This window comes from Delphinapterus leucas, chromosome 13 (genome assembly GCF_059928025.1).
Source record: "Delphinapterus leucas isolate spDelLeu-1000000601 "Yukka" chromosome 13, BTC_Dleu_Yukka2, whole genome shotgun sequence".
NCBI classification, from domain to species: domain Eukaryota; kingdom Metazoa; phylum Chordata; class Mammalia; order Artiodactyla; family Monodontidae; genus Delphinapterus; species Delphinapterus leucas.
In genome coordinates this window covers 11181339-11196932 of record NC_143141.1, presented here as the reverse complement: position 1 = coordinate 11196932, position 15594 = coordinate 11181339, and the positions used below count along the sequence as shown (strand labels likewise).

Sequence of the window (15594 nt, the reverse complement as noted above, 5' to 3'; positions counted from 1 at the left end):
GGTGGTGCTCCTGGCGGCCTCCCGGACCCCGTGAAGAGCCTGTGCTCTTGGAAAGTTCACCTGAGCACGTGCACACTCACCTGAGCATCCTCATTCCGGTCCTTACTCTTGAGCCCTATGCCATGAGGCTCACCAGGGTCCCAAGCACTGGACCGCACTCAGAGGGAGGGGAGAGGCCTGGCTCCGTCTATACCGAAACTACTCACTCCAATCCAGCTCTTGTCGGCTCTGAGCGAGGGTCCTGGGCACCCCCACAGCCATTAATAACGTGGCACTTTGCTCCTCCTGAGCTGCCTGCTGCCCAGCTCGGGGGCTGGGCAGGAGGCAGGCAGTCCTGGATTGATGTCTTGACTCTTAGCAGAGCCCACCAAGGAATTCCAGCCCTGAGACAGTGCCCAGGGATGCGATAGGACCAGCAGCCTGACCCCGGAGCTGAGGTGGTGACCAAAGCCTAGTCCTGCCTTCTGGGAGCCGGCAGTGCCCCTGGTGTGATGGAAAACTCCACACAGCATAAACGCAGAGAGCGCCTTCCTCTTATCACACTTCCCCCCCATGGAGAAGGGCATAGGGATGAACAAACAAATGTCTCTTGAGGTTAAACAATAATTTCAAGAATAATTTGCCATATCTTCACGGATCTCACTCTGTTTTCAATGTTTCATCTTACTTTACGTGATTTTGGTGTTTTGAGGCCAAAATGAACATTCACACTTCCTCACCCTCAGCACGCTGACGCTTTGGACTGGATTGCTCTTTGCTTCGAGGAGGAGGGTGCTGTCTGGTGTGGTGTCCCCGGCCCCTACCCACTAGCAACCCCTGCTCAAATGCAACAACCAAAAATGTCTCTAACTGTCACCAAACGTCCCCTGGAGGGCGCGATCCCCTCTGGTTGAGAACCCATAGCTTTAAAAGGTGGTACTAGTCCTTGCTAATTTGGGGGTTAGGTTTGAGTAGTTTCGGTACTTGAACTTCTTCAGGCAGTGATCCCATTAAAACACCCTCACTTTACCCACCCCCGTCCCGTTTGTTTATTTGGGAATGACAGTCACCATTGGGCAGAGAGCCCCTGCTGTGGGACCAACATTTAGCCGGCTGGCTCCTGGCGAGTTTAACATTAGGTTTTGTGGGTGTCATTTGGTCAGTGTTCCTAGCACGTGGGGCGTTATTTGGGGACCCTAAATTCAACACAAGGGCTCAGACCAGAGTGGGGGCTGTCCTTTCTCTGCACAGTTGGAGTCCCAGATAACCTGGAAGTCACTCAATCCCAAATATTTGACAAGAGCCCACTGACCTCTGTGAATGTGTGCCAGAGACAGGCAGGTGACGTGGTGAAGACATGAGCTCCAGGCACTGGAAAAGTCCTCGTTCTCGGTCGTCACCTGCCAAACTGACAGCAGAAAAATCACCGCTGATGAAATTCTGAGAGAATCGAACTTCCTAGCAAGGCAGATGGCGGACAATGCACATTTCAGCACAGCCAGTAAGCGGGGGTATGTTGCACGCAAGACCTACTGTAGGCTGGCCCCTGTCACCCCCAAAAGCTATTCGTTAGATGGAGAAATGCCATAAACATACTGTGAGTCCAGTTTACGTGTTTCTATTAATTCCTCACACATACCAAGCATGGCCACCACCAGTTGCCAATTCTTGAGCTCTGACAGGCATCGAAGAAACAATTCGAAGGCAAGGGACACAGAACGTGAGACGGTTTTTAATCAGGTCACTCCATGCCTGGAGAACTCTAAATACCAGAACGAACTACTTAAATCTAATGTGCAACAGAACCTACCCTCCTTCCCTTTCCCCTCCCCCCCCTTGTACTCAGGTACTGCCACATGTTTTCAAATTCTTTCTTTTCTTTTTTCTCTTCTTTTGTCTTCTTCTCTTTTTCTTTTTTCTTAAAATTCTGCTTAAAAGCTTTTGCTTGAAATTCATTTCCTGACAGTTCTGGAGGCTGGAAGTCCAGTATCAGGGTGCCAGCACGGTCAGGTTCTGGTGAGACTCTTCCTGGCTTGCAGAAGGCTGCCTTTTTTCTATTTTCACATGGCAGAGCGAGAGTGGTCTCTTTCTCTTTTTATAAGGAAACTCAGCCCATCATGAAGTTCCCACCCTCATGACCTAATCTAACCCTAATGACCTCTCAAAGGCCCCATCTCCAAATGCCATCACATTGGGAATGAGGGCTTCAACACATGAATTTGGGGGCGGGGACACAGTCGTGCAGTCCATAACAACATTCCTTTTGATTTTCATTATAGAAATGTATGTACAGATTCTTAGAGGAATCTTGTAATTGAAAGACCATGGACTTTGGGGCTTGAGAGATAAAAGTTGAAACTATAGCCCATTACTATCCACCTTTGTGGTTAGGACAAATTATTTCACTTCTGAGCCATTAAAAACGTTTTTTTTTAAAATTTAGATATAACTGACAATAGCAATATGTTAGTTTCAGGTGTACAACATAATGATTCAATATTTGTGTATATTGCAAAACGATCGCCACCATAAGTCTAGTTCACATCCGTTCACCATAGTTACAAACATTTTTTTTTCTTGTGATGAAAGCCCAGGGACTATAGTTAATAATATAACTGCTTGTATATTTGAAAGTTGCTAAGAGAGTAGATCTTACAAATTCTCATCAAATTGTTTCTTGAACGCCTGTCACATCTGCAGCATTGGCATTTGGTAGTGGCCGTATTTGACATGTGTGGGGAACGAGCATCAAGGTGGAAATTAGACTCACAGGACATTTATGTCATTTATTCACCTAATGAGTAGCTTTTTTCAGCTCTACTCTGGGTAAGATGGTCTTTCAGTGACTCTAATGAAGGAAGTTGTTTGCTTTATTTTGTTTTTTTAATCAGAGGGAAGTGAAGAAATATAACTGGAATAAAAGAAGAAAGAAGAAAATACACAGAAAAGAGAAAAAGGTGCTGAATCACAAAGGTGGCAGTCACAGTCATTTCGGGAAGGCAGATTCTTATCTGACCAGAGCAGAGTGTGAAATTTGGCACTCTGACTTTTTTTGTTTCTTCTTGCCTTTGTTTTCCCCCATGGAGAAGGGCAGTGGCACTCTGCAGTTAGCGCCGAGTCTACACTTGGAGGCTGAACCAGAGTTTGATCTTCTGGTCTGCTCGCTTTGACCACTTGATCATGGGATGGAATGTGCCCCATACACCTCTCAAAGGCCTCCCTGCCTAGGGTGGGAGACAGCACCCTCCCCCTCGAAGCAAACTGAACGGCTTGGTATTTAAACGTTCAGCAATTCTCTCTGCTCAAAGAAATAACACTCAAGTAGAAAGTTAGGCTGTCTGTATCTGCTTCCCATTTGCTTCCAACTCATACCCCGAGTCCTCTGGTTGGAAGGTCACCTGCCTTCCCCAGCTCCCCAGTTCTTCCAGGGCCTGGAGGACGGACTCCTTTGTAAAAATCCTCCTGTAACAGAGAGCTTTGTGCTCCAGTGGAAAAACTGGCAGCACAGAAAGCCTCTACCCATGTATAATTTAGCATGATTACCTGGGGCGGCAGGCACAGCTCAGAGGACCATGTCACATGCGCCTCGGGGTCCCCACCTAAAACTGGGGCATCTCATGACAGTGGAGGGAGAGGATAATGTCTGTCTTGCTCCCTGCATTGGTGTCACAATTACAACTGAAAAGACACAGCGGAGATAGGCGATTCTCAAAGGAACAGCCCACAGAACATCTCTGGCAGAGGCGAAAACAACAGCTGGCCAAACACACTCATGGTTCTGAAACTCTCCCATCACGCTGCAGAGGAAAATGCCCAGAAATCCATGCTGAAGCCCAGTGGACAGGCCCCCCTAAACATGGATCAGCTGCCCTCCACCACTGCATGGGAAGGAGAGAGGAAGGATCAACTATAATGTGGAGGTGTCCAGGTAGAATTGCGGACACTTTTAGATTTTTTTTAAGTCAACGTGTAAAGTAAGTTTTCACGGGACTGATCAAGAGAAAAGCAGGGACAGAAAACTGGCCGGACCACGTGGAACCCTGCTTGAAGAAGGGACATCACATGGGAGAAGCTTGCAGAGGGACTTTTGCAAAACTGGCTGTGGCTTAACCCCTCCAACAGGATGAGGCAGAAGTAAAAAGCAAGTTCAAGTTAAGGGGAAAGGCCCCTTGAAGGCCTGCCAACCAGCTCCTGGGTGCTTTTCCTTACATGTCAACATCACTGTACTACTGCAGGACCCACTCGAGAAGGCTCAGTATAACCTCATCCTTGCTGGCAAGTGGCCCCTGGCACTGGCCACTTCCCAGATAGAAAGCCTGGCACGACTCACCCCCCACTGGGTAGGACCCAGGACTTGGAATGTGTCGATAGGAAGGCAACTTTACGAGGGCAGATCCCCAGGAAAGCAACCCACTGAGAAGCCTCTGGTCCCTTGAGTTAGTTGATTGGCAGGAAGTAATAGGCTGAAGCCAACTGAGGGCTGCACAGTGGTCCACATGCCTAGGCAGGGTGGCCTTTGAGAGGTGTGTGGGGCACACTCCATTCCATGATCAACTGGTCAAAGCGAGCAGACCAGAAGATCAAACTCTGGTTCAGCCTCCAAGTGTAGACTCAGTGCTAACTACAGAGTGTCACTGTCCGCAATTGTAACCCCACTGACAATTGCCTTTGCAATGCACAAAAAGTTTAAATTTACTTATTGCACAAAAACATTGTAAAAAACAGAAATCAAATATCTAGCCCTGCAACGTTACAAAATCTTAACATGAGGTTTTTGGAGAAAGGATTTTAAAAATGACATGGTTGTTGTTCACTTCAAGTGGTAGAGCTGCTCCTGAAAACTTGTGTGTAAATTAGCCTTATGCAAAACAAACCCTTCTTAAAACGCACCAGGTAACAGACACTGTTTTAAGCCCCTTATGTGCATTTGCTCATTTAGCTTTCAGAAGCCCTGCAGGTAAGCATTAATGATATCTTTTATTATCTTCATTTTGCAGGTGGAAAACTGTGACACAGAAAGGTTGAGGAACTTGCCCAAGGCTGCAGAGCTGGGTTTGGACTGGGTACCCAGCTTTCTGAGCCCACATTCCTAACCACAGGGTACACTGCCTCCCAATGGACTCATGGGGAGTTAGTTCCCTGGCCAACACCTGTCCTTCCCAAATACACAGTTTATAAAGATGTATTGTCACACCTGGTCAGGTTTGGTGTGAACCACACCCCACACTTAAAGTCTCTAAGGGAAATAAATGCTTGTTTCCTTAATAAGTCATCATACAGCTAAGACAGAGCTGAACTCATAAAGAAACCCCTGCTGCCTTATCTTTGGTGGATGCCCATATCCATTCCCCCTTTTTCTTTCCTAGAAACACCCCAAATAGCTTTGGGTAGCAATATACCCAGTTAAAAACACTTAACTCCCTACAGAGGATCTACAAAAAAGCCTCAGCTAACGTCATATTTAATAGTCAAAGACTGAGTGCTTTCCCCCTAAGATCAGGAAGAAGATGAGGCTGTCCATTATCTCCACTTCTATTCAACATTGTACTGGGGGTCCTGGCCACAGCAATAAAGCAAGAAAAAGAAATTAAAGGCCTAGAATTTGGAAATGAGTAAGTAAGACAGTCTTCATACGAAAAGACATGATGTTTTATGTAGAAAATCCCAAGGAATATATAATAAAGCTACCAGGACTAATAAGCCAATTAAGCAAAATCACGAGATACAAGACTCTGACATACAAGTCAATTGTATTTCTGTATTCTAGAAATGAACAATGGGAACTTGAAATTTCAATGCTGTTGCAGTAACATCAAACATATGACATTTACGGACACCTTTTACAAAGTACTTGCAATATCTGTACATGAAAACTGAAAAAAATGTTGCAGAAGGAAATTTAAAAGGAGCACCTAAATAAAGGGAGAGATATACGGTGTTTGTGGGTCAGAGAACTCCATATTGCTAAGACATCATTTCTTCTCACCTTGATCTACAGATTCAACACAATGCCAATCAAAATCCCAGCAGAGGGCTTCCCTGGTGGCGCAGTGGTTGAGAGTCCGCCTGCCGATGCAGGGGACATGGGTTCGTGCCCCGGTCCGGGAAGATCCCACATGCCGCGGAGCAGCTGGGCCCGTGAGCCATGGCTGCTGAGCCTGCGCGTCCAGAGCCTGTGCTCCGCAACGGGAGAGGCCACAACAGTGAGAGGCCCGCGTACCGCAAAAAAAAAAAAAAAAAAAAAAAATCCCAGCAGATATTTTTGTAGAAATTGAGAAGCTGATTGTAAAACATATGGAAATACAGAGGACTTAGAATAGTCAAAACAATTTTGAGGAAAAAAAAAAAAAGGTGGACGATTCAATAACTGATTTCAACACTTACTATAATGCGACAGTAAACACAACAGTATGGTATTGGGATAAGAATGAAATGTAGATGAATGGAAAAAAGTAGAGAGTCCAGAAATAGAGCCACACATGCATGGTCAACTGATTTTCAGCAAAGTCACCAAGGTAACTGAATGGGGAAAAAACAGTCTTTTCACCAAATGGTGCTAGAACAACTGAATAGCCACATGCAAAAACAAACAAACAAATGAATCTCACCCTTACTTCACACCATATACAAAAGTTAACTCCAAGTGTATCATGAACCTAAATGTAAGAGATAAATCTACAAAACTTCTGGAAGAAACTATGTGAGAAAATTCTAGTGATGTTGGGTTAGCTGAAGATTTCGTGATACATGACACAAAAAGGTTGAATTTCACCAAAATTAAAATTCTGCTCTTTCTGACACTCTTAAGAAAATGAAACCATGGGTAATGGATTAAGAGAAAATATTTGTGAATCACATATATAATAAAGGGCTTCCATACAGAATTTATAAAGACAACTTACAATTCAATAGTAAGAAAACAAAATCCAGTTAAACAAACAGGTGAGAAATTTGAACAGACACTTCACCAAACAATACAAACGAATGGCAAATAAACACATGAAAAAGATCTGAGAAATGCAAATCAAGACCACAATGAAATACCACTCTACACCCACCAGAATGGCTAAAATGAGTAAGACAGGCTATGTTAAATACTGAGGATGCAGGGCAACTAGAAGTTATTGCTGTTGGGAATGCAAGTGGTTCAGCCGCTTTGGAAGGCAGCTTGGCGGTTTCTTATAGAGTTAAACATATACCTACTATGAACCCAGCCATTCCACTCCTAGATATTTACAAAAGATAAATAAAAACATATGTCCATACAAAGACTGGCACGAGAATGTTCATAGAAGCTTTGTTCGTACTAGCAAAACTGGAATCAATCCACATATCCACCAACTGGTTAATGGATAAACAAATTGTAGTGCATCTGTACCAAGGAACAGTACCCCACATTAAAAAGGGACACCCAACGACTTGGATGGATCTCAAAAGCATTTTGTTAAGTGACAGAAGCCAGATATAAGAGACTATGCACTATGCTATTCCATTTATATTATATTATAAAAAAGGCAAACTTACAGCAAAAGAAAAATCAGTGTTTTCCAGGAGTCAGAGTCAGGGGAAGGGAAGAGACGAAAAGGGGCACAAAGAAATGTTTTTGGGGTGATGGAAATGTTCTATTGTGGTGGTGATTATAGGACCATATGCATTCGTCAAAGCTCATTGATAAAACACTTGAAATTGGTGAATTTTAATATATAAAAATCATATATTTTATCTTACAATATATATGTTTATAATTATATTTATATACACATAAAGTAAAAAGCTGACATTTTTTAAATGCTCACCTTCCCAGACTCCTTTGCAACCAGGCTTAGACATGGGACCCCCACGGCCAATGAAAGTAGGCAGAGGTTTACTGGGTGGTGCTTCTGTGAAAACTGTTTTCCTGATAAAAGAGAGCCTGAGCTGGCATGTGCCTTCTTCTCTTTGTCCTTTTTCTAGTTTCCTGCTTGGAACTCAGCCACCTTGTGGGTATAAGAACAGTTAAAAGCCACACTAAGGAGCTGTATTAGTTCCCTAGAGGTGCTGTGACAAATCACCACCATCTTGATGACTTAAAACAACAGACACTTATTCTCTGACAGTTCAAGAGGCTGGAAGTCCAAAATCTAGGTATGGGCAGGGCCATGCTCCCCACAAAGGCTCTAGGGGAGAAGCCTTCCTTGCCTCTCCTAGCTTCTGGTGCTTGCCAGCAACCTTTGCATTCCTTGGCTTGTGGACCAATGACTTGAATATCTAATATCTGCCTCCATTTTCACAAACCATTCTCCTCTGTGTGTGTCTCTAGGTCTCTCCTTTTCCTGTAAGGACACCAGTCATATTGGAGTAAGGCCTACACTACTTCACTACGACCTCATTTTAACTTGGTTATGTCTGCAAAGACCCTATTTCCAAATAAGGTCCCTTTTATAGATACTGGGGGTTAGGACTGAACATATCTTTTGGGGTGGGGGGGTACACAATTCAACTCACAACAGGAGGGCAGAGGGGTAGATAGCAAGAGCAAGGGCCCCAGCTTGAGCCGTGGACTCACCGTGCCTGTCTTCTGCATTCTTTGGGCTTCCGTCTTTTTTTTTTTTTTTAATTAGTTCATGTCTTTTATTAACCAATCCTACCCAGCCATGTGGAGATCTTTCTTGTCCTTTCAGATGTTTGAGGTCTCCTGCTAGTGTTCAGCAGGTGTTCTGTGAGAATTGCTCCATTTGCAGATGTATTTTTGATGTATTTGTGGGCGGAGGTGCGTTCCACATCTGTCTACTCCGCCATCTTGATTGGAGCCCCTAGGCTCCTGTTTTGGCAGCATTTAAAGCATTCCTCCCTTGGTACTCAGCCCCAGATCCATTTGCTATGTCCTTTGAATTTGTTTTCGGTGCCCACTCTTGAATCTACCCTCTTCCTTTTAACCTTACTGTGGATAGAGGGTGGAATCAGGTGGAAGAAAGAGTCCAGTCCTGACCAATAACCATACACGTTCGCCGAGCTTGGATATCAGATTCTACGACACACTTCAGGTACCACGTGTCTTAAATTATGCCCATCCAATATGGAGAACAATACAATATGCAGTTACTTAAACAAGTTATATGAAGTAAAGTAGGTCAAACAATGATTTTTCCCTCACTTTCCACTTTTCTCCCTCAGGAGAGCTGCTCCCACTGCCCTCAGCACCCACCCCCTAGGCTTGTGAGCCCTTGTCAGGAGAGAGTAAACCCTGTACCTGCCCATCAGGTGATCACCTCGTAGAGTAATGGAAATGGTGCACCCCAAATCATCCAGGCTGCAGAGTCTTTTTCTTCTCCTTCTTTTCCTTCTCTGCAGTAGGTAGAGCCTGTGGCCTTGCTTCGCCAGACCTACCCCGCCTCCAGCACATGCTCACCTGGCCTCACCTCTGTTTTGCTGTAGATCCCTCTGTAGCCCGTGTGCTTCCCACTCAGCCCTGGCTGGGGAGGCTGGGGTCTCCCTGGGTCCGGTGTGCATCTCCCTCTGACGGCACCCTTGGCGTGGCCAGAGCACGAGGCTTCCGCCGCCATCCCCACAAGGCCAGTCCTCACCTACTCAGCCCACACCTCCACCTTCCGGCCTCTCTTCCTGTTTGACTTTCTGTCTTGTTTTTGTGTGTGGGGGGTGGGGTGGGTGTGTGGTCCATATATATCTTTCTGCCTTCCAGTATTTTTTAATATCTATCTTTTTTTCATCTTTCTGTATTTCTCTCCCAAAATGACTCCTTTCTCTCTTTTTTGGTAACCTTACTTCACCACTTTTCCCTTGTCTATATTTTTAATGTTTCTGGAGTTTTCTGCATTTCGGTTTTTTTTTTTGCGGTACACGGGCCTCTCACTGTTGTGGCCTCTCGCGTTGCGGAGCACAGGCTCCGGACGCGCAGGCTCAGCGGCCACGGCTCACGGGCCCAGCCGCTCCGCGGCATGTGGGATCTTCCCGGACCGGGGCACGAACCCATGTCCCCTGCATCAGCAGGCTGACTCCCAACCACTGCGCCACCAGGAAAGCCCTGTATTTTTTCTATTTTTTCTGGGGTTTTGTCTTTCTATTTTTTTCTCTCCTATCATATTTCTGTGTCTGCATTTCTGTCTTTTTTTCCTGTGTCGTTTGAGCTGTCTTTTCTCCTGTCCCCTCTATCCCTCTTTCCTTATGTGTTTGCCCACCATGTTATTTCTCCCTTTTCTCTTCAGGTTTGTTTCCAGATTAAGCTTGGTTCCCTCTGGGTGGCTTTGAGCAGAGGACCCCCTTCCTGCCACCTGCAGCCTCTCTCCCTGAACTCTGCCCTCTCCGCAATTCTGCCGCCCTCTTCCTGCACCAATGGGAAGGTGCTGGTTTGTCTCCCACTAACTTCTCAAAGAAAGCAGGGTGGTTGGGTCCACCAGCTGTCAGCTCACTGGTGGCTTCCTGAACTGGGAATATGGGATTCTTGATACCTTTACCCTAAGCTTTGAACCTGAGCTACAATTCCAGGAGAGCCAGTTAAATAAATCTCAGCCAACATCCTACTATATGCCCAAAGTACATGTATGTGTGTGTGTGTATATATATATAAGAAAGGACACTGGAGGGTACCCTTATGTCCACTGTTCCAGCTTGTTTCCTATGAGGAGAAGTAAATGTTCTCAAGATGCCCCAGAGAGGGCTGTGTCCTGGCTTTGGGGACCTGAGGGGAGGGGCCAGCCATGAGGTTCATGCTCATCTCAGAGACTGGGTCAGAGTTTGAACCCAGGGCCCTTGGCTCTAGCACCCCACCCCACCCCGAGACCCTTGCTGGGCCCCAGCTCTGCACTAGGCTCACTGCACCAGAATCCCCCCTTCCCTCAGAAGGTGGCAGGTGGCAGCATTGCAGGGCTGAGGGGGTGGAAGAGCCCTTGTGTGGGGAGATGAGTCACCTGGGTGCAAGGCTGGGATTCCCACACAAACACGCCATAACGATGGCTGCTATGATAGTATGAAGGTGCCCAGCATTGGGGACCTCCCCAACACACCCATATGCTCCGCAGCGCTGGCCGTGGATGGTGAAGACATTCTGGTTTTAGGGTGAGTCCCAGGCAAGTCCAGTAACTGTCCCTAGATCTGGAACACAGATGTATCTTGTCTGCCAGGGCGTGCCTTGTCCCCAGCTACCAACAAAGCTGTGTGAGCACAGACCTGGCCCCCTTCCCTCGGCCCTCGCTGTTCACACAGAGGGCTCCCCCACAGACAGCCTGGGCCACAGCAGCAAAGAAAGCATCCTCCCCTACGGTGCTGGGAGCAGGTTCTCCATAAGCGTGCATTCAAAGGCTCCCCTCCACCCTGAACTGTCCAGTCTCAGAGCACTCCCTCCGCTGCTTCAGAGATGTGCACGTCCCCTTCTCTCCACCTCCCCCACCGACAGCTCCCCCTCCCCCAGGTTCCCCGCTCTGGTCTCCCTCCTGCCAAGTGGGCACATCCATCCATCGGAGCCCTTGCCACGCTGCTCTGACCAGGGCAGGACTGCGACCTGCCTGGCACCCAGCCCAGTGGTCAGGGCCAATGAGCACATGAAGGACCCTCGCTCACAGACGCTGGGAGTCGAGGTCGATTCCAGGGGAAGGGGTGGAATTAATTGGATTCAGAGGGCATAGAAATAGCGAGAGGAAAATCAGTAGAGAGGAGTATACACAGCAAGGTGTGTGGGGCTCCAGGTCAGCCTTCTCACTGCATGGCAGCTACAGCGTCTGCAGGTTTTGGGGGGATTGCCAGGGTCTCTGCAGACTCTTCTCTCTTCTCTCACCTGCACTGTCCTCCAGGCTCTGGTCTGGCAATATGAACAGACCCCAAAGACAGAGCCCTTTCCTAGCCAAGACCTGACTATTTTTGTCAGGCACATAAAAGATCCAGGAGTGGGGATGGGCAGGGGGGGACACACATGTTTGATCTGACCTGTTTCTCAATCTTTTCGCCACTAAAGCTTGACTGAAATTGTCAAAACATGAAATCAATAAGGTCTTGGCAAAAGGCTCCTATAATTGAATGCATTACTTCCCAATTTCTCCTCCTTTTCCCTTTTCATGTCAAATGAAGAGTCTGCTTTTTATTACTTAGCCTTTCAGAAGAGAAAACAATTGTTGGATGATACAACCTCTTTGGTCATGTAAGCCTACATTTGAATACATGCTTCTGAAATCGATCTTGATCATTTTCAACAACAGATATGTAAACAAACAAATGCTGGATGCCATTTTCCTTTCTTAACAGTGTCCTCATTTTACAAGTTCCTTCTAATGTTCTGGTGGATGGAGGGATAGAGGTAGGGGTGGGGGTGGGAATCAGAAAACCATAAATAGATTTAACAGGCACCAAAGCATGCATTTGGAGTACCATCAGCTAGAAAGATCTTGTTTCAATAACACGATCTTCGCATTTAGCTGAAGACTAACTTATGGGGCCTGACTGCCCTTAGTGACTGCTTAAAGCTGACATAAGGCAGAATAACGTACATTTAATATGTGAAAGAAATTAGCCCTCAAGATCTTTGTTTCCTGAATCTCTGCAGCAGCTCAGCTGGTGCTTGGCACACAAGACAGCTGAAGGAGGCCTTCTTGGGGCGGTGAGGGAAAGGCAAGGGGTACAGCACACAGAAAACTCACCCCATGGGGGTCTAGAGTGAACTCAGGGAACAACAGATTGAGAGGGAGAGCACAGAACCCACTGCAATTTGGACTCCGTAGGGCTCTGCGCTTCCATGTCCACGAATGGCATCCTATCTGCCCCAGCCACAAACGGGAGCCCCAGGGGCATTCTTGACTCCACCTTCAGCCATGACCATGGCTGAAGTGATGGGCCATGACCCCCATCACTTGCAGGGAAGGTGGAAGGTTCTCAACCCCGCACTCAGGGCGCACAGGGCTCCCTGCAGTGAGGACCCGCCATCACCACCACAGTCACCCTCTGGCCAGCCTCTCCAGCCCGGGAACTGGGATGCCTATGCCTCGATGCTCAGCCTGAACCTGACAGTCACTCGCTCACATCACATGCCTCGCCTCCAAGGTCCTGCTCCCCTTGCTGGGGGATGGTGTGAAAGGGCGTGCTCTGCCGGTCACCATGCAGGACTCAGCTCAAGGACGCTCCTTCCGAGAGCCACCCGACACAGAAAATGGGGCGGCCCTCTCTCTGCTCCAGACCCCTCTCACTGCACATCCCCCCTGACCCTAACTGCCACCCATCCCTCCAGCTGAGAGTCCGTGTCTTAGTCATCTTTGAAGTCCCAGAACTCACACGGTGCAGGGCACGCTATGTCACTGAGCAGCATCTGTCATACAAGGAACTATTCAGTAAAAATTCAAACGTTTACAGGTCTTCTTCTTTTTTCTTAATTGTTTATTTAAATCTATATATCTGAAGTTCCGATGAAGCACTTTTTTTTTTTTTTTTTTTTTTGCAGTACGCGGGCCTCTCACTGTTGTGGCCTCTCCCGTTGCGGAGCACAGGCTCCGGACGCGCAGGCTCAGCGGCCATGGCTCACGGGCCCAACCGCTCCGCGGCATGTGGGATCTTCCCTGACCGGGGCACGAACCCATGTCCCCTGTATCGGCAGGCGGACTCTCAACCACTGCGCCACCAGGGAAGGCCAAAGCACTTTTACTTCACTGTCACTCAGAGGCTTCTACTTTTGGCTAACCTTTTGGAATTCTGAAACAGCACCCATCTCATTATGTTGAGACGACCACTGCGTGAGCCTCTGTGTGCTCCTATGTGCTCAGCAGGGAGAGGGCTTTGAGACACTTGTGAGTAAGGGGTGAATTAACACTAGGGGTTAAAACACAACAAAACAGCCTATTAGGAAAGCCTGAGCTGTTGGCGAGCGGGAAAGGAAGAGCAGCAGGTCGCCGAGAGCTGCCACATGAAATTCTAGGGTCAATAGGTGGTGGTCTGTCCCACCGCCAGGCTGCTAAGCTGATGAGGGGATGGGCTGGACTTAACACTGGCTGACTTGGGAGGCCAGGCTGGGAGGTGTTAAGCCCTTTATAGGGACGTATGTGATTCCCTCCTTTGCATTATGCTGTGTCCTAATGTCATACACCTGTGAGCTTGGTCGCACATTCCTCATGGAGGCCCCTGCAGCCTGGCAAGTTTGCTGTTTCCCTTTTCTTAGCCCTGCTCTCAGGGTGTTGGCTGCAGGCAAAGTGCTGGGCCCTAGGCTGTCTCTCATCACAGCAAGAACTTGACAAATGTCCTGATCCCAGCTGACCATAATGGTCTGCCCACTGGCCTTGAGGAAGGGCAGAATAAATAGAATAATAGGCGCATTGCTGTTCACCCAAATTCTACAGTTTCCAGTAGTATCAAGCCCCAGGATGTGTCAACCCCCTAATCACAGAGAACTTGAAGAAACTGTTGTTAAAGCCCATAGTGAACACCATACTTGACAATGGAAGGTTGAAAGCTTTTCCTGTAAGATCAGGAATAAGATAAGGATGCCCACGCTCGCTATCCTTATTCAACATAGTACTGGAAGTCCTAGCCAGAACAATTAGACAAGAAAGAAATAAAGGCATACAAATTGGAAAAGAAGAAGTAGAATAGTTTCTATTTGCAGATGCTATGATCTTATATATAGAATATCCTAAAGAGTCCCCCCCAAAACATTACAACTAATAAATGAATTCAGTAAAGTTGTGGGATACAAAGTCAAAATACAGAAATAAGCTGCATCTTTCTACACTAACAGTGCGATATCTGAAAAAGAAATAAAAACAATCTCATTTAGAGTTGCATCAAAAACCAATAAATTAGGGCTTCCCTGGTGGCGCAGTGGTTGAGAGTCCGCCTGCCGATGCAGGGGACACGGGTTCGTGCCCCGGGAAGATCCCACATGCCATGGAGCGGCTAGGCCCGTGAGCCATGGCCGCTAAGCCTGCGCGTCCGGAGCCTGTGCTCCGCAACGGGAGAGGCCACACAGTCAGAGAGGTCCGCGCACCACAAAAAAAACAGAAAACAAAACAAAACAATAAATTAACCAAGGAAGTGAAAGATCTGTACACTGAAAACTATAAGATGAAAGAAATTGAAGAAGACAAAAATAAATGAAACAATATACCATGTTCATGGATCAGAAAAATGAATATTGTTAAAATGTCCATACTACCCAAAGCAATCTACAGATTCAAAGCAAACCCTATCAAAAATGTTTTTTTTCCCCCAGAAATACAAAAAAAAAGTCCTAAAATTCATATGGGACCACAAAAGATCTCAAATAACCACAACAACACTGAGAAAAAACAAAACTGGAGATATCACACTTTGAGATTTCAAACTATATTACAAAGCTACAGTAATCAAAACAGTGTGGTGTTGGCATAAAAAGGGACACACAGAGCAATGGAACAGAATCAAGAGCCCAGAAATAAAGCTATGCATGTATGGTCAACTAGTATTTGACAAGAGAACCATGAATACACAATGGGGAAAGGATAGTCTCTTCAATAAAATATGTAGAAGAGTGAAATCAGACCCCTATCTTACACAACTTACAAAAATTAACTAGAAATGGATTATAGACTTAAATATTAAGACCTGAAACCATAAAACTCCTAGAAGAAAACAATGTCTTGACAACAATTTTTTTGGATTTGACACCAA

The 15594-nt window shown here is 46.5% G+C and overlaps 1 protein-coding gene across 1 annotated transcript in view; it reads right to left on the bottom strand.

The window, feature by feature from the left end:
* The window catches only part of ACOXL (acyl-CoA oxidase like), a 372543-nt gene that overhangs the window by 82811 nt on the left and 274138 nt on the right, over window positions 1-15594 (bottom strand). Inside the window, 1 exon segment of the mRNA XM_089922788.1 lies at window positions 1292-1379. Within this exon segment, the coding sequence (XP_089778914.1) occupies window positions 1292-1379 (88 nt within the window).